We start from the raw sequence: 20071 nt of genomic DNA on the forward strand, positions 1-20071 counted from the left end.
CTGCAGCCAGCGTTTGATGGCTAGAATCTGTTTTTAGTGATGATGGGTAATTCTGAGAAAATGAAATGGAGGAAAAGCTGCAGGAGATGGAAAGAATCATGGGCTAAGTCGTCTTCATTGTAGCTCTGGCTCTGCCACCTCATCACCTTGCTTATTTATTTGTAAAATAAGACTGTTTGGACTGTAATTGCTAAACTCCTTTCTAGCTCCTGACATTCTATGAAAAAATGACTAGTGAATCTTCGCTTTTTAGGTAGAAGTTATTTTCAAGGCAGACGTTTAACTTAGGATCATTATTGTTTTAATAATAAGCCTCGATCTAGTTTACCCACACTCTGTTTTTAAAAACTGTACTTGGTGAAATCAATATCTTTTTAAGCATATCATATAGTGGTGCTGGGTGGTACCCATTGAACTGGATCTATCCCTTAGGATCCTGTACAGAGTTTTATGAATACCGCAGTTACAGTATCAAGTGTATATAAAATTTCATTTTGAATATTTTACTTGGAAGTTTTAAGTCACTCAGTATAGGAATGTATTGTATCTAAGTGTCTTTCATTCTTTCTACCAATCCACTTTTATAATCTAAAAAGTAACAGGCCATCCTAATGTGATATAGAGTCGGGGTTAAGGTATTGTGAGTTCTGACATTAGCTCTGTCTCTAATTATTTGTGTAATCTTGGGCAAGACATTTCACTTCCATGAACCCCAAACGTCCTTCTTTAAGATGAAGTAGCTGGGTCAGTAGCTCACATTTACTGAGCATCTGTGGTGTGCCAGGTATTCTTCTGGGCACAGGACTTCTACGATTTTATTTATTTTCACAAGTAGCCAGGAGAGCTAAAACCGGGGTCAGCAGACTACAGCCCACAGGCTAGATCTGGCCTGCTGCCTTTTTTTTTTCCAAATCAAGTTTTATTGGAGCGCAGCCACTCTCATTTGTTTACATGTCATCTGTGGCTGCTTTTGTGCTGTAACGGCAGAGTTGAGTTGTACCATCTGGGTCTTTACAGGGAAAGTTTGCAGACCCCTGATTTAGAATAAGAAGTTAAGGTAAAGGGACTCGTTTGCCAGCCTGTGAGTTAGACTATCCCTGTTTTGTAGATGAGGAAACTGAGGCTCTGAAAAGTTACTCTCAGATTGCTATTCCACTCCAGAACCGTGGCTCAACTCCAGATGTGTTGACTGCAGAGGCCATGCTCCTCCTACTCTGTGGGCTCGCCTTCCTCATCTTCAGGATCTTCAGATGTGACTAGAATTTGTTTGTTTGTTTGTTTGATGTAATGATATTCTCTTTGCTGTATTCAGGAGGCTTTTCAACTCGACCATTTGTGAGAAGTGTCCAGCGTCAAAGCCTATCATCCAGATCCTCTGTCACCAGTCCTTTGGCCGTCAATGAAAATTGTATTAGACCTTCTTGGTCCCTGTCTGCTAAGCTGCAGATGCGCTCCAATTCTCCTTCCCGATTCTCAGGGGACTCTCCGATTCACACATCAGCCTCCACCTTGGAGAAAATTGGGGAGGCGGTGGATGACAAGGTTTCCATCTCTTGCTTTGGTAGCTTGAGGAACCTTTCTAGTAGTTACCAGGAACCAAGTGATAGTCACAGTCGACATGAGCACAAGTCTGTGGGTCGGGCCCCTCTGGCTGTCATGGAAGGCGTGTTCAGAGACGAATCAGACATCCGCAAATTGAACTCCAGTCTTATAGACATAAAGAACAAAAACTCAGCACAAGGGGATCACTTGCCTCCTATCTCTGACCCATTTGATAACAATAACCAGATTGCTTATGTGGATCAGAGTGATTCTGTAGACAGCTCTCCAGTCAAAGAGGTGAAACCCCCGAGCCTTCCAGGCTCATTTGCAAAGAAACCAGAGAGCACAACCAAGAGATCTCCCAGCTCAAAACATGCCTCTGAGCCAGATAAAAGCTTGCGGAAGGGAAGACCAGTCTTGGCCAGCCAGGAGTCATCTCTTTCAAGTACATCCCCTTCTTCTCCTGTTCCTGTCAAAGTTTCTATAAAGCCCCCACGCTCCCGAAGCAAAGCAGATTCTTCCAGGGCCAGTAGACATCATTCATCCCCTGCTCCTGCCCTTCCCAAAAAGGAGTCATCACCTAAATCCCAGGAGCTCACGTCATCTCCTTCACCACAAAAGCAGAAGCCCACTTCTTCCTTCACTTACGCTATGTCCTCCACATCTGCCAAAAAAGCCTCGGGCTCTGCCACAAGGGGGCCCTTCCCTCCTGGAAAGAGCAGGACTTCGGATAGAAGCCTAAGTAGGGAGGGCTCCAGACAAAGCCTGGGTTCTGACAGAACCAGTGTCACCTCCGTCTCCAAACCCAACTCCCCTCGGGTGGGTCAGGCCAGAGTTGGGGAGAGCAGAGGGGATGGGAAGCATGTCAGGAGCTCTTCCATGGCCAGCCTGCGGTCCCCCAGCACAAGTGTGAAGTCTGGTCTGAAGAGGGACAGCAAGTCTGAGGACAAGGGATTGTCCTTCTTCAAATCAGCCTTGAGACAGAAAGAAACCCGGCGGTCGACAGATCTTGGCAAGACAACCTTGCTCTCCAAAAAGGCAGGTGGGAGCTCTGTCAAGTCGGTTTGTAAGGGGGTAGTGGATGATAAGTCAGAGAAAGGCCACCAGCCTCCAGATTCCCAGCAACCAAATGCAAATGCAATTGGAAAAGAGCAGCTTATCTCCAAGGATCCTGCTTCTGCTAAACATTCCCTGCTATCCACTCGTAGATCCAAGTCTTCCCAGCTAGATTCTGGAGTTCCCTTGTCTGCTGGTAGCAGGCAGTCTGCTGAGAAATCCTCCAAAAAGTTATCTTCTAGCATGCAAACCTCTGCACGGCCTTCTCAAAAACCTCAGTGATATTTCTGCAATCCAAGTGTTTTATCTGTAAAGATGTTTATTTATTTAGAATCCCTCCCTTCCCACCAAAGCCCTGTATGCTTTTGTTTGTATTTTTTGGGTCATGTGCCTGATTTGTGTGTGTGTGTGTGTGTGTGTGTGTGTGAGTGTGTATGTGAGGAGAATTCAATTGCAAATTGTTAAAAAGCGTCGCCTTATTCTGTCATTGAACCAAATAACAGCCATAGGCAAAGTATTGATACCAAGTTAACTGGAATAATTGTACACTATACCCTGGATGGTCCCTTTAGCAATTGTACGTATTTCTTCCTAGAGAACTCTAATGACTTTTGTTGGACACTGGGGTTTTGAAACCTGTGAACCAGTTAAGCTATCATTAGTGTGCTCTGTAGAAGGATGAGTTATTTCATTTGGGTTTCATCTGAGCAGGATTTGTCCTCATTATGGATTGTCTTGTAGTACCGGGAACTCTAAAAACTGTGACACTAACATTGAAGCAAACTGATAGAAAATTGTTGCTTTCTGCACTTTCGCCCCATCTTCCAGTCTTTGTAAAGGGCAATATTTTAACACTAATGTTTCTCAGGTATATACTAAGCTAGCTAGGATGGATGCGCATCCTGCCACAGAAAGAAGGTTTTAGAGGTAGGAATGAAGTGTTTATCTCCATTCATATCTGCAAAGATGTGTGTGCCGTAAGCAATCTTGACTCTTAGGAGATGTTCTAAGAGTTGGCAAATTGGATAGCTGGAAAGCCAGTCACTGGTGGTTAAATATTTTTTCCTTTCTAAATTTGCTAGCCAACGCCATTGGGGTTTTGAAATGTAGTAGAGCATTTAACATCTTTGAAAGATTCCTGTAAAAAAATGGATTCTAAACTGGATGCATGCATCTATACACCGTTTTCCTTTTTTTGGTGTTGCTTTTTACGTTTTAAAAGTTGAAGGCTCCATGCTGCCCTGTATTTGCATGCTTATGTTTCCTTGTCTTTTAACTTGAAGAAGAAAAGTTGCCTAATGCCAAAAGTCAGTGATGGCTTGCTGAAGGGGTGGGTAACAAAGTATTACAAGTCCACCTCTGAGTCTGCCTGATAGTTTTAGTTAGGACTGTTTCCAGTAATTCACTTATTTATTCTTTGTGCTGAAGGTTTAGTCTCTTATCCAGAACTCCAAGCAGGATTGGAGTATCTTCCATCAGGCAGCATCAGTGCATATTATATTCCATATCTTATCTCGAAAACAGTGAACCTCACAAAAATCTTACACATAAACAAAATGCATAGTTTTTCAAGCTTTTTGGTGGTCTCCAAGTAATAGTTTCCTGGTCAGTTTTTAGGGTTTTTTTTTTCTTTTTCTTTTCTTTCTTTAATGTAAGAAAGTCATAGCCCTGATTCTTCTTGAGTAGCACTTGTCATTTTGCCACAAACACAGATTAAGCCTGTGTGCTTTCAGATGTTTGAGGTTTTTGTTGTTTTTTGTTTTTTTGTTGCAGACATAGACTTCAGGTTTTCCTGAACTCTTGGTGCACAGATCCATTTGTAGTTTTCCTTTTCAGTGTTGCTAGTGTATGAAGTAGATGGATCATGTCTACATGCATAGCTGTGAATTCTGTACTACCTGTTTCTTTCTTCTTCTTTTTCCCTCATGAACACCTCTTAGGAACTATTCCCTGTAGGTTACTTTATTTTGCTGTCGATTGGAGCATTAATAGGTAACTTGCAAATCTGGAGGACCATATATGGCAAGAGTAGCTGGAATTTCAGACCCTTGTAAGATTTTAAGATTTCCATAGCCAGGTTTGTATAAGTTACCACAGTGTTTGAGGTAGTTTGTTTAACATAAGCCTGTTGCCCATTGCACCCTGTCCTTACTTACAACTGCATGGGTTTCCTGGTGTTACTGTGCAGATTTCTTTGGCATCCCACTGCAGTCTTGCTCTCCTCTGCTGCAGTGTGGCTCTGGGGTGACTGCCTGCAACGCTGTTACTGCTTCCAGTGGCACACTGGCAGCCTGATCAGTGTTTAGCCCCTGCTAGTTTTCCTGTGTCACTTTTATTTCCTGAAGAAGATACACCTCGTGTGGGGATTGACAGTATCAGGAATTTAATATTTGTCTAATTTGAACCTCTTTCTTTTGATAAATCTCATTTGAAACCTCTTGAGTATGTGAAGCAGTTTTAGAATTATAATTTGATTAGACGAAGGGTTTTAATAACAAATTTTTGGCTATAATCAGTTGAACATTAATAGAAATTAATTTTCACAGTGGTAAATATTAATTTTTATTCTTGAACCCTCTAGAAAAGGATTTTCCATTATGTCTAGTGTCTTAAAAAAATATCTACATAAACCCGTTTAATTCCCTGGGATTTCAGAAATAAAATTTCAGTATCTATAAATTGTCTATGGAGTTTAGTCCTTGAGTCAGATTTAATTAAATATTAAAAAATCAGGAATTATTATAGTATTGTTTAGGCAACTTTAAGTTATATATTTCTGTGGCTGGTAAACAAATGAAAACTTCATTATCCCTAACTGCTAGGTACAACTTTAAGCCCCAGAGAAGGATGTGCTCTTTAAGATGTGAAAGTATCTTTTGGGAAAATTGTTATTTGGTTCAGTTCACTTCCTTGATAGGGGTTAGGGCTTGGTATTTGTTTTTGTTGTTGTTTTCCTGGTGATATTTGGCCTGACAGGCAGGCATGTGTTATGTTTGAGGCAATTAAAAATCATCTGCTGAGGATGGTAGGCTCACATTTATGGTTGACATCCAGATTAGCCTGGTTAGAGCAGTTATCTCCAGTAGGAACAAAATAATCACCAATAGTTGTACGTCTGTAATATTTGTTTGCTTTATTAAAAAAAAAAAGTTTGATTTGTCTTCCTATAGACATGCAGAGTGCACTGAAGCTTTATCATTCCTTAAAATAGCCCTTGCCTTTATCCTTATATAAGGTGGAAGCACAAAGAAACCATTAAACTCATGTCATCTTAGAAGATCTCCCTCCCCTTTTGTATTTTCTTATCCTAAAAGCAGCCTGACTGAAAGTAATAATATGCTGGATGAATAGAAATCGATGTGGGTGTTTTTGTGTTATATCATAAAATATTGTAATTATTTCTGAGGCTGCTTTAAAACTCTTTTGTAAGAATTCTTTCATCATTTATTCATTCTGCAAACATTCATTGAGGGCCTGCTTTGTTAATAAAAGCAAGCTGAAAGCTTCAGGGATTTGCTGTAGCTGAGGAGTACTGGGAACACACTTAATTTGCCAGGGGATGCCGATGATGTCCTAAATGGATCGACAGTCCCTCCAAACAAAGCGACCAAACGGATTCTGGTGAATCAACTAAGGTTTGTCATTCTCTCGAGCAAATCTGCTCTGTCCTGGAAACCAAAAGTACCTTTCTTTACCTTTGGACACATTTCACTCTCATATCTACTTTTTCAGACTGAGCTGTTGCTACTACTTAGAGATTGAAATCTTCATGCAATCACTTTATATTGGAATTTGGTCATCTAAGTTTGTATAAGATGAAGTGGGGATTTTAACTGGGGGGAAGGGGGCGGAGAATAGTTATCATCCCTCTAAAATAAAATGAAAAAAGAAAGTAGGAACAATATGTAAAGGAAGCAGTCATGGCAGCCTTAAGGAAAAATGGAGCAGAGAAGATCTGTGAGCAAAGCTCATTTATTTCAAATAAATGTATTTTTTAAAGTGGATTGACATTTGAAGTTAATATTCATTCTAACAAATTACCTAATAACTAAAGTTATTGATTCCTATGTAGATTGTTATAATTATTAGATGCAAAGATAATAAGTATTTCTGGCATGGACTTTTGAGACAGTTTGCAAATTGTAAGCACAGGTTCAGTAAAACATACCTTGAGGCACATTGAACTTTGTATTATTTGGAATTGAGAAGGACAAAGTTTGCTGATAAACCAGTGCCTATATCATAAACATAAAAAATAGCTGCTACTCTACAGGCTGTCTTTGTCTTTTTGATTTCATGAGAGAGATTATTATTAAACCTGACTATATATTTTAGTGGGAAATGCAATGTTTTAATGTAAATGAACACTCAGTGTCTCACATTGCCTTTTCACCAACTCTCAAAGTGTTTGTTTTCTCAGCTGCATTTTGAGCATGACCATTCATTTTTTGCCCAAGTACTGAAAACAATTTTGCATGGCTTCCCATCTAATCCAGAAAGCATGCGCTTACTACCTATGCAAGCAACTAATAAAAATACAGACTGCACTAAATGTAAGTTGTTTTTTTTGTTTTTTTCAGAAGGCAACTCTTAGATTATGGAGCCCTATTTTTGAATTTGTAATTTTTAAAATGTGGCTTCAGCATCAGTACAGAAGAGCATAAATGTGATATATTGTTCTACTTTACGCATATTGTTTCTCATTGCTGTATTTGTTTTTTACCATTGTCAAGATTGTGTATAAAATAAGTATTTTGCAAGCAGGAATGGAATTGGATATGTTGAACACACACTGGTTTCTATACTGTATTTAGCCTGAAGACTTTCCTAAAATATTTTGTTCTAAAAATAACTTGCCATTTTCTATAGATTTTAATTTTTTTATATCTTCTAGGATTCTCTCGTGGTCACAAGGAAAGAATGTGGCTTCTAACATGCTAACAATTTTAAGATGCTTTTGTAGAGACTTAGAGATGTTTCGGAAAACTTTGGAGCTTCCCAGCCACTGGTCACAATAAAACTAAACCCATGAAATTTATCATAGTGTTATACAGTGAATTAGGTTCTAGACTCATTTCCCATTCGTTGAAAATTAGTGTTTCCTAATTTGGGGAAGAAGGGGGATCCATAGCAATTTTAGAGGCTTTTTCAAGCCTCACATACTTAACTCTCCCCAAGATTCTGATAAACCTTCTCTGAATGACTTGTCTGATATTCTGAAGTCCAGTGTTCACTAGAATCATCAAGGGAACTTTTAAAAATACAATGTCTGGGCCCCATTTCCCAGCTTTTGTAGGGGAGTGGGGTCCAGGAATGACCATATATTTTAAAGCTCCTGAGTGTTTCTAATTAGCAGTCAGAATGAGAACCACTGTGATACACCATTCCTTTGTTGAGCAATATGGCAAGAATCACTGCCAAGTGAAATACTGATGAGTGAGTTAGATTCCTCAATTGTGTTAGAGAGGAAAGAAAATTAGATTGAGAAGCACTAATATCAATCTCCTCTTTGAAATATGGGGGCCTTTCCTATTCAAGACCTGATTTGGGAGTTTGGAGCATTTTAATGGATAGCTCAGCACTTGCCAGTCTCGTAGAAATTGCTTGGTGTTTCCTGGGGCAGGTGTCCCATAACATTTGCCCCAGAGCCTGTCTCCTGGAGTCCACAGCTGGGCTGAGATCCATGGGGAAGTAGGGAAGCCACTCTAAGTTAGAAAATGCCAGACAATAAAATAGAAAACATTTACAGCCCTGGAAAACCTGTCCCTGCTTTTGATAGGAGAACGAGTGCCCTTTTGTAGTAATTATAATCTCATACCCCAGACTGCCACTGAACTTCCTGTTTAGCACATTCTCTACTGTAGTTCTTATCCAGAATGTAGCTTCAGGAATTATTTTTAGTTTAAAACTGAATGTGAAGAATCTTATTTGGAGTCCTTTTTTTTTTTTTTCCCCATTACGCTCATTGCTGTTTTATTTCATGTAATTAAAAAAAATCAAATAATACTCATCCAAAAATTTGTCAGTATATGTTATCTATGGAGGCATATGAAATTTGGTTTTAATCTCTGGTGAGCTAAATGCACTACAACATCTCCAAAATAATCTGCTGTGCTTCTCAGGTGCTTCGTCCTGTTGAGCATTATGCTACCTAGAAAAAAGAAAATAACACAAATTACCTGGTGTTTTCAACATTTAAAGGAATAAAGATAAAAATAAAACCCCAAGTTGGAAATGCTCCTTTAGAAAGGCCACCCAGAGTAGTGATACCTGTTGTTATTGTGGAAATGCAGTATGAAATTTTCCTAGGTGCTATTCTAAATGGTGTGATGTCATTATAACAAATGGTAAGATAGTGTCAGTATTTCCAAAGTTGAAGTTCTCTTTATAGGCCTTTCAGATGCATTAATGTTCCCTGTAGATTTGTTCGCCAACTGTGCCTCTCACCACTGGTTAAAATTGAATTCAAGCCCCATTACAAAAGTTGTTTCTTGATTGAACTCTTCAGTTTTTACACTGGAATTTCTATAGTTGTCTTAAAAGCTGCATGTCATATCACTGTACACAAAATGCTTTGCTGTTCATGCACCATTGAGAGTGATACCTGTATAATTTTCCTCTTTAGTTGTACAGTAAAATGGAAGGCAGAATGTCTTTCCTTGAGGCTGGAAGAAAAGTGTATCATACATTTTAAATTATTTTAGAACAAATGCATGAGATGTGTCACTGACTTTGGTTATTTATTTGTATGGTTTATTATTCAAGGTGTATGCACTTTTAATAAGCAGAATTTATATTTTTATGTTTAAAACGTTTTATTTCTGAAACAGTAGTTGATTAAAATAGTATATAGTTGAAATTAAGAGAAAAGTGGAAAATGTAACAGAATATAATAAATTTATTACATGATGCCCTCTTCAGGCCATATTCCTCTTTTCTCCCTCTTGCCAAATGAGATCTTTCTGGTGTTGACTAGTAATAATATATTTATACCGCATTGACTAATGCACAGTGCTTTAAAATCTCATTAAATGAAAAAAATAAAGTTAAAGAAGGATACATAATTCTATATAAAATTTTAAAACAAAAAATCATATCCATACTTACTTAATTCTCACAATCAGGGCTTATACTCCCATTTTCTCCATGACGGATCTGGGGCAATTTGTCCTGGGCTGTGAAGTTGGATGAGAAGTTATTTCCTGACTCAATTCCAGCATACTGTCAATATTTCACATTGTTTCCCTCTTTTACCCAACTTTTATAATGGAAGACAATAACAATATAAAAGGAACCATTGTTTTCTCACCCCCTTTTTGTCCCCTGATGTTTTGTATCTTTGTTTTTAACCACCTGTTCTGAGAGAACTCCAGCAGTCTTTACCACCCCTTGGCATATGACTCTCTAGTAAGGATGTTGTATCACTTAGGGCCACTTGGAGGCACCAGAGAACTTTGCCATTATCAGCCATTATTTTAAAAGATGAATGTTGAGTGTTCTTGGCCTCTCTTCCCTGACTGGAGCTTGCTTATTCTGTACAGTATTGGCAAGTAGGGGTTTCAGTGTGCATGAGTATCACCAGCCAGCATTTGTTCTCAGAAACTGTTGAGTACAGATCATACAGAAACCTTGCTTTCCTAAGGCATAGCTTTACCATTTAGGGTTGGAGATAAGGAGACTGCATACCTAACCAAGGTTTTGTGTGAACTACATACTAAAAAATCCAAGGTACACCACTTATAAGCCTCTCTCATTTAAAATGGTAAGATGTTGCTTTAGGTTCTATTTAAAAGAGTTTACACATATAATACACAGATTATACAGAAACTTCATTATACGTGAAAATGTCCATGTGTCAAAAATACATAAATTTGATAGCTTATCCAAATATTTAAGGATCTTTTGTCTGCCTCTTTAGGATTTGGGAGATAATTTTCAAATATTTGAATGGTCAACATTTCTCTGAACATGTTTCCCTTCCTGGAGAAAGCATGGGGAACTGCCCAGGAAGTTATTCCGGGCCACTATAACTCAACAGGGTATGGCTTGAGGCCTATCCACAACCCCAGTATCTCCTTGCTCTTCTCCCAGGCTGGCTCCTGAGTTCTCCCAGGTGGATATTGCCATTTTCCTCCTTATTTCTCTGCTCCGATTTGGTAAATACCACCTCTCTGGGTGTGTTGGCTAAAACCCTCTGGAATTCAGTCCTGGTTTGCTCTGGTCTTAGCTGTGTTTCATGCCCCACCAACGTTTGCTATACAGGGGCACAAGGATTCCTCTCCCATCCATAGTGATAAATCTTCACTTTATGCTGTATGACCCAGTGACCTTGCACTCCATCTCTTAGAGCATTCAGAGATATGACATCAATTTGACTTGCTCTTTGGATTTATAACAGCTCATTTTTCTCGAGGAAAGTAGAAAGATGATTTGAGTCACAATGTTTTAGTCAAAATTGTCCCTCCTTGCCACTAATCAGTTAAGTTTCTGGTGCATCCAAGCTGGATTTGTATTGGTTGGATGCTGGGAAGTTAGGTTAGATAAGCACCCTTTCACAGTGCACGGCCTGAATAGTCTTACATGGTGGCCCCCGTGTTATATGGCTGCTAGATAGTGCTTGGTTTTAATAAAGCAATTCGCTCACCAAAGCCCAATTTCCTACCTTCCCCACCACGCCTAAGTGGTGTCAAGTGCCCCTTACCACTGTAGGATCTAGGCAGCTCCAGTGGGATTGGGTTCCATGCCCTCCAGGAACCATGAGAAGGCTCCAGGGTGGGAGCAGGAGGCCAGCGTCAGTAACAGGCATATTGCCTACCAGCCTATCTGTCATTCTGCTCTTCTCTTTCATTTAGAAAATGTTTATAGAAGTCCCAGTTCCAGGGACTCAGAGATGAACTGACAGATACGTCTTTCCTCTCAAAGAGTCGTGGCTGGGAGACACAGGGGCTTGTGCAGTGTGGACTGAGGGTGAACAGAACCAGCCTAAGGGTTCCAAACTTATAAATGGATGTGACTGGGAAGGTGCCCCTTGACTATTTCACTCAAAATTGAAGTCCAGGTTTTTCCATTTAGCAGTGCTTCCTGTGCCTAAATGCCAGGGATATCAGAAGAGCTCACTGTGTAGTTTGGTGGTCAAGGTGGTTAGTAAATAATTAACAGTTCACTGGGTGCTGCCCATTTACTCCTTGCTCATTGATTACATTCCCGCTCCACTTCCACCACACTTCCGGTTATGCCTAGAATGCTTTACTCTGAGATGCACACATGGCTCATTCCCTCACCTCCTTCATACCTTCACTCAAATGTCACTTCCCAGCAAGGTCTTCCATGAGAATCCTTTTAAAACATTGCAATGACCCTCACACCCTCTCCCTTCTTGCTTCCTTTATTTTGCTTCATGGGGCTTATCTCCACTGGCACAGTATATCTTTTACCTATTTGTTTTCTTTGTGGTCTCTATCCCCCAATTAGAGTGTAAATTCACAGGAGAGTAGGGATTTTTGCCTGTTCTGTTCATTGCTGTTTTTCCATCACCCAGGAGAGCATCAGACACATGGTAGATACTTAATAAATACTTATTAATTTAATTAATGGATTTACTTGGGCAATCTACCTAGCTGTTCTGAGTCTGCCTGCCCTCCTAGAAGATGGAAAATGAAAGTTCTTGCATCACAAAGTTCTGAGAGTTCAATGGAAATTATGTATATAACACAGTGTTTGGTGGAGAAGGTATGCAGTAAATGGTTCCCTTTAAATAACTAGCTATAGGGAGGTGGGGCTGGTGCTCTTGAGAGCTTTACTGTTGAGGGGACACTGAAACAGCTTTAGGATAGGTGGAACTGATTGCACTTTGAAAACCCCAGGGTCACGAATTTCCTGGAATATAGGGCAGGAAGTCAGAAAGCAGTGGATGAAATGGGGGTGGGGTGGGGGGAGAGAGGGGCATTCTCTAGAAGGACCTTTTATGACCTGTTAGATTTATCATGAAGAAAATGAGAATCCAAGAGTAGGTTTTAATTTAGGGGAGAGATGAGATCTAGTTTGTACGTTATCATGGTCACCATGGCAACGATGCGGTTCTCAAGAGCCGAGGTTAGGAGCTTACTGCAGGAATCTGAGTGCTGTCTGTGAAGGGGGTGACCTAAAGCAGTGTGGGAGGAACAGAGAGGGAGGGGAACATTTGGAGAGGTGATACAGGCCCTGGAGGCAGAGTGCTAGGTTTGACTTGGTGCTGGACAGCCTTGGGCAGGTTACTTAACCTCTCAATGCTTCAGATTCTTCACATTCTTAAAGTGTAGGTAATAGTATTTACATAATCATTAAGGTCTTAATTGGGATACTTAATTTATTTAAGTTTAATAGAAATACTGAGACATTTGGTTTGCATCTACTATTTTACTGTTTTTTTATTTGTCCTGCCTGTTTCATATTCATTTTCCCCTCTCTCTTAATCTTTCTTTTAGATCAATCAAGTACTTTTAATTCCAGTTTTCACCTTTATTACCTTGTTTGTTATGCATTTTTTACTCTTCTTTTAATGGTTAGCCTTGCAGTTTCAACATGCATTCTTATAACAGTCTAGTAAAAATTAGTAATTTTTATCCCTTCAGGGCCTGAAAACACTTTAATTCCATTAACCCCCTTCCACCATGTGCTATCATCTTACATTTTAGTGCTATATCCATTTAATATCAATATAACATTATTATTAATGCTATGCAGTCAATATTCCCCTATATTTAGCAATGTACTTACTTTCCATTGCTCTTCATTCCTCCCTGCATTTCAGTGTTTCTATCCGGGATCATTTCCCATCTGCTTGAAGACCTACCACATATAGTATTTCTTTTCTAAGCCTGTGCTAATGACATCTTCCTTAGTTATTTGGGGATTTATTTTGCCTTCAATTTTGAGGGATATTTTCACTGTGAATAGAATTCTAGGTTGGTAGTCCATGGTCATCTTGCTCTAATTGTTTTTATTGAGAAGTCAGTTATTACTCTTATTGCAGTTTCTTTGATGGTAATTTTTTTTGTTTCTCATGAGTGCTTTGAAGGTGTTTCTTTTTGATTTTCATCAGTTTTATTATGTTGGGCATAGATGTGGGGTTTTCATTTGTTTGTTTTCTCTTGCACTTTCTGAATCAGTATTGAAGACTCCTCAGCCATATCTCTAAAGATGTTTCTGATTCACTTTTCTGTCCTCTTCTAGGACTCCAGTTTCATTTATTTTAGACATTTTAATCATGTCTCAAATACTTCTTACTCTCCTTTTTGCGTTTTCCACCCTTTTTGATCTTCATACTTCAGTCTGGCTATTTTCCACTGAATTAATCCTCTTTATAGCTATGTCTGTGCCTATCAGATAAAATGCAGGACACGTAGTTAAACTTGAATTTCAGATAAACAGGGAATAATTTTTTAGAAATGTTCAGATATAATATATTATACTATAAATATTACTTGTCATTTTTCTGAAATTCAAATTTAACTGGGTGTCCAGTACTTTTAGTTGCTAAATCTGACAACCCTTCTGTTCTCATATTCACTACTAAACTCATTCAACGTCTCTGGTGAAATTCTCCATTTTGTCATCTATTTTCTTAAATATATCAGCTATTTACAGCCTGTGTCTTCTAACTGCAGTATCTGGTCCCCTATGGGTATCATTCTATTGTATGATTTTTTATTTTGGCTCTACTTCTGGGCATGTCTTTTGATTGAACACCAGGCATTGTGTAGGAAAAGTTGCAGAGGTTCTGAATGACATCTTCCTCTAGAGAGGATTCACCCTCTTCCTTGGTAGATACCCAGGAAGACTGAGGGACTGAACTGGGTATTAGTTTTTATAAGACTTGCTAACACCTTTCATTCATCCTACATGAAGTTGGTCATTCATTCCACCGTTGATTTAACAAATATTTGTAGAGCACCAACTATGTGCCAAGCACTGGTCTGGGGCTTGAGGTATATCAGTGAAGAAGACCCCTGCCTTTCTTTATTAGTAAATGGCATCACCATCCACCTCAGTTCCTCAGGCCAGAAACTGAGGACCCATCTTTGACTCTGTTCTTTCCCTCAACCCTTATCCTTACATCTAATTCATTTGTAAACCCTGCTCAGCTGTACTTCCACAATACAACCTAAATCTGCCCCTTTCTCTTCCTCTCCACCGACAGCACTTGAGTCCTAATTACCAGGATCTCTTAACTGACCTCTTTCATCCATCTCTTAATTTGCCCACTTCTCTAACCCCATCTTATAGACACTATTTTAATTCAGACACAGGAGCTGCCTTTTAGTTTCTTGAACACAAGGCTTTGGTATTTGCTATGTCCTCTCAGGAATGGTTTTCTCCCAAAAGTTCATATGGCAAATCCTTTCTCCTCACTCAGATCTCACTTCAAAGGAGCCTCAAAAGGTCCTCCTTGGATCACCATATTGAATGTTGTCCTTTACTCTTTCATATCCTATTGCCCTATTTTATTTTCATAGCACTTTTTACGCTCTGAAATTCTTATTTATTTTTTCACCAGTTTATCATATAGCTTACCCACCAGAATGTAGTTAACGTGAGAGCAGAGTCCATTACCAGTGTCATTTTGTATGCTTTCAGTTAAAAGTAACAATCTCCAACCAAAGTAGGCCTTATTTATTTCAATTTTATTGCATATTCAAACTGAAGCTTGGAGAGAATAAATAGTATTGCACTTGAACTTAGGCCTATTTGATTTCAAAGCTTGTGCTTTTTTTTTTTTTTACACTATTACTCTGATACCTTACACTGTACTAAACACGGTAATTTAATAATCAAAATATACAACTAAGTAAGAAGAATCCTGCATTGTACAAAGTCCTTCTTGTCATCCCTGGGTAATTTTTTTTTTTTTTCACATGGACAGGCACCGGGAATCGAACCTGGGTCCTCTGGCATGGCAGGTGAGCATTCTTGCCTGCTGAGCCACCGTGGCCCGCCCTGGGTAATTTTTACTATAGAAAATCCAGGAAATGAAAGTCCCTACTTTTTGGTAATAGGATTTCGGAAAGCCTCTTAGGGTAGACTGCCTAAAAACTTAAAAAAATAAAAAGAGTTGTACTTATGGAAAAGTTGCAAAAAAGTTGAGAGAATTCCCATATACCCTTCATCCAGCTTCCCCTAATGTTGGCATCTCTCAAAGCCATAGAACTGTTAACAAAATCAGAACATAACATTGTTAAAATACTATTAAACAAACTATAGATTTTATTTGAGTTTCACCAGTTTTTACACTAATACCTATTTTTTCTATTCCAGGATCCCATTTTGCATTTAGTTGTCATATCTCCTTAGACCCTTTCATCCTGTGACAGTTCCTCAGTCTTTCCTTATCTTTCATGACTTTGACATTTTTGAAGAGCACTACCCAGTTATTTTATAAATGTCCATCAATTTTGGTTCATCTGCTGTTTTCTCATAATTAGATTAAAGTTATGCATTTGGGCAAGAACACCACGAAAGTGATGCACCCTTCTCAGTGCATCCTATCAGAGGTTTCATGATATTGATATGTCTTTTTACCAATAATGTTAACCTTGATCCCTTCGTTAAGGTGGTGCTTGCTGGGTTTCTCCACTGTAAATTTACTATTTTTCCTTTGATAATTCATAAGTATCTTGGGGAGATACTTTTAGACTAAGCAAATCATCATGTCTCTTTTCAAACTTTGGCCCACCAATTTTAGCATCCATCAGTAGATCTTTGTGTACAACAGTTTTATTACTATGGTATTTTGATAGTGAAAGCTCACTTACAAAGTCCAGGGCAGTTGCAAGCATCAACTTGTGCCTCAGAAGTGTGGTCAGAGATCCAGGCTCTTCTTATTCTTCTGCTCTGCCATTCTCAGCATGGTAGCCTTCATCCTCAGATTAGTTCTTCAGTTTTCGCCAAACATACCAAAATCCAGCTGATGAAGGCAGGACCTTCCCCAAAAGGTTTCTCTGGGCCAGAAAGGAAGATATTTCTCCAGGTCATCCCTGTCCATGAAAATCTTTCCTCAGATCCCATTGACCAGGATGATTGGATCACCTGCCTATGACCTAATTGCAGGCAAGATTGGGGTGGCATTTTTAACCGTTGTTGGGGAATGCAGTGAGCTCTGGCCCAGAAGAAACTTGGGAGGATGACTGTTGGATATGTTGGCCCCAGCTCCTAAAGCAGCGCACTGCACTGGCAAGCGCAACTAAAGTTCTTTATCTCTTGCCTGGAGACATCATCTGCATTACTTGAAATATCAGAACTCTTAACTTTGGAACCCCAGAGAGATAAGAGTGACCTGGACAGTAGGTCAGGAACAACCACTCAATATCCTTGACTTCCTCATGCTTTGATCTTCCTCCACCAGGGTGCTGCACCAAAGCCTGAAGAAACCTTACAAAGGCATTTCTTAAGGAAGTCAGAAAAATCTGTCTGCTAGGCCCAACTACTTCTACTGAAAAGGTTCTTGAGGGGAAGAGGGTTGCTGAAGGGACATCTCTGCTCTGCACTCAGGAGTCTTGCTCTGAGGTCCTCAGATGCAGCTTGGTGACTTGTTTGGTAGATAATGACATTGTTATAAATATTTAATAAGTCAAAAGACTGCAGCACATGAAAAATTTATAAGACCCTTGTGTGGGGAGTGTGGCTTTTTCTAGATCTGCTCTGCAGGAGGCGGTTTGAATCTGACGTCTGCTCTGGCTGGCACCTGTGTTTGTGATGGGGCTGATGAATGGCTGAAGAAATGTTCACCATGTTCGGGAAGCATCCATCCATCATGCCTGAGTTTAAGCTGAGGGAGGAATTCACAGCCATCAGTGTCCTCCATGTTAATATGAAGTGCTGCGTGTTGTGTGAGGTAATGCATCTCATGGATCCTGGGAGCAACGCCTTTGGAAAGGGCACAGTGGCTCCTTGATGAATGACTTTAATAAGAAGCAGCTTCGAAGTACCTTCAAGTAAGAAACTAATAACAATAATTAGATGTATCTTATTCATTTATTTATTTTATAATTTATGCCCTGCCTGCTTCCAGAAAAAGAATGGAAGTGGCTTGCAATTAAAACACCTCTACCCAGGATGGTTCAAATGAAGATTAACACAAAATCCAGAAACCGTACTGAGGGAGTGAATTTTTCTTCATCAGCTTGCCTGCTACCAGCCGAGAATACTGTGTTCCCTTTCCTCAGCAGTCACCTTTTGCTTCACAGGGCCATTGAGGAGGTATAAAGCAATGGCTGAAGGTATCATGGGGACAGGAGAATGAGCAGGCGCATAGGTGACCTGCAGCCTCAGCTCCTCACCACTGAGCTTCCAGCCATGTTTGCAATTTGGTTTTCATTTATCATTGCTCCAAACAAGTCTGTGTGGCTGTGGCAGGTCAGCATTTAAAATTAATGCTCCTGTGTCACACAGCTTGTCAGTGACATTGCAAAAAGGACTAACAAAGGGACGATTTTCATGACACTTTCTACTAAACTGCTCCTGTGTTCCCTGAAGCCTTCTGAGGCCTGCATGTCAGAGCTAATGGGGTACCAGCAGCCAGACCTCCATGAAGAATGAGGGCAAGACACCCTGTATCTTTGCAGCAGCCCAGTGGATGTTTGGAGTATGCTTGACCCTTGTCAGGGAGAGCAGGAGAGATTGCTGTGGGTAGCCCCCCAAAGGGTTCTGAGAGCTGGCTGGGCAAAGATGTTCTAGAAGGGCTCCATGTGGAATTACCTGGGGGAGCAGGTGGGTAAGAGGATGGGCAAAGGAGGTAGGGAAAAGTTTGAGGCTCTATTGCTTCAAAACCTTGAGCTGTAGCATCAAAATTTACCAACTCATTTAGATGTTCAACTCATGTTTGGTTGATCTGAATGTCATGTTGGCCTCTTTCTAACCTGAGGTCATAGTAGTGGGGATAGCCACTTCCTTCTTGCAGCAGAGATAGTCTAGCGTAGCACCTAAGATTGTGGTCTTTGGAACCACTTACTAACTTTTTGACTTTGGACAAATAGTTTAATTGTCTTATGCCTGAATTTCATATATGTAAAGCACTTAATAAAGAATCAGGTACATGGTGTTGGATAAGCTGTTATTGTTCGAATCTTCAATCAAGGTGAAAGGCAGGGCCTGTGAAACTCAGTTACCTAACTTTCAGCCATATAAGCAAAGTTAAGAGCTTATTGATTTGCTGAAAGACCTTGGAAAGATATGTACCCTCTTCTGTCTGAAAAAAAAAAAAAGGAATCCCTCCTGTCTCACTTCCCCACCATGGGTAAGAATAAATGTGACATTAGATTTACAAGAGGAACCATCCCCGCCTAAGCCAGGGTTGAACAAGGCACTCTCTTGTTATGAAATAGAAAGAACCGTATTTTGTCCTTGCTTGAAATTTAGTAGTTTTGAACGTTAAGGTACTAGATCTCTTCCCCTGATGTACATTATAATCCCCTGGGGAGTTTTAAAAATTACTAAAGTCCAAAACCCTTACCTAAAGATTCTGTTTGGATTGGTCTAAGATGAAGACTGCACAGAGTAAATACCTGGCTCCCCAGGTAGTTGTAATGTGCAACCAGGGTGGAGAACCTCTGGTTTAAGGTACTCTAGTAATTTCACTATTTACTTCTGGAATATGTTTCCCTATGAAACAAGGAAAGAGGTGATGCATGAGTCTGGAGAATCTGAAGGACATGTGTAAAACTGCGATAAACAAGATCAGGAAGGTTGTGTGTGTCTCTGGCGTAAGGGCTGCAACGTGGTTTTGCAGGGGACATAGATGAAAAATATGGCAAAAATTGTGAAGGAACTATAAATTGGTACAAAAATGTCTAGAGTTTGGGGAAACTCTGGGATTGATCATTCACTAGATTGGGGCTAGGTGGGATATCAGGTTTCCTGCTTTAGCCTATGAAATAAATTTTGTTAACACTTGGGCAAATGTTAAGAGGTGTTGAGAAATAGTTATAACTCTGTATTAGTGATCTCATTCTCTTCAGCAGAAACTTATTGTCCTCCATAATCTGTTCTTCCTTGCCCTACTAAAGGTTACATTTCTTAGCCACATGTGGTCATGTGGCTAAATTCTGGCCAGGAGGGTGTAAGAGAAACTGATATGTCCAATTTCTGGATCATATCTTTGAAAATCAAACTGATTGCCCTCTGCTCCCTTCTAGCTGGCTGGGAAATGACGATACTTGGAGCATCTGCCTTGGACCCAGAGATGAACGCCTCATATTGGGCAGTGTGAGGCAGTCCTGCAACCCTGGACTGTTTGCTATATGAGAGAAAATAAAACTCTATCATTTAATTTAAGCCACCATTTTTTGGGTCTTTGCTTTAACAGCATAGCCTGTGCCTGAATTAATATTTCCTTCATTTAGCACTAATTTTGGCATATACTAGAATTCTAGCAAGGGGCAGAGAAGAGTAGAAAGAGGAGGGGGATAATAAGAAGAAGGAAAGAGTGGGAGGATTTTTT

The 20071-nt window shown here is 39.8% G+C and overlaps 1 protein-coding gene across 3 annotated transcripts in view; it reads left to right on the plus strand.

Moving 5' to 3' along the window:
* USP31 (ubiquitin specific peptidase 31) overlaps positions 1-19760 on the plus strand; it is a 133735-nt gene extending 113975 nt beyond the window's left edge. For all 3 annotated transcript variants that reach the window (XM_077141557.1, XM_077141559.1, XM_077141558.1), the window contains one exon: positions 1313-19760. In XM_077141557.1, coding sequence (XP_076997672.1) covers positions 1313-2880 — 1568 coding nt within the window. In that variant the 3' untranslated portion in view covers positions 2881-19760. The remainder of the gene's footprint in view (positions 1-1312) is intronic.
* The last annotated feature ends 311 nt before the right edge of the window (positions 19761-20071 follow it).

Source organism: Tamandua tetradactyla, chromosome 23 (genome assembly GCF_023851605.1).
Source record: "Tamandua tetradactyla isolate mTamTet1 chromosome 23, mTamTet1.pri, whole genome shotgun sequence".
In the NCBI taxonomy this organism is placed as follows: Eukaryota; Metazoa; Chordata; class Mammalia; order Pilosa; family Myrmecophagidae; genus Tamandua; species Tamandua tetradactyla.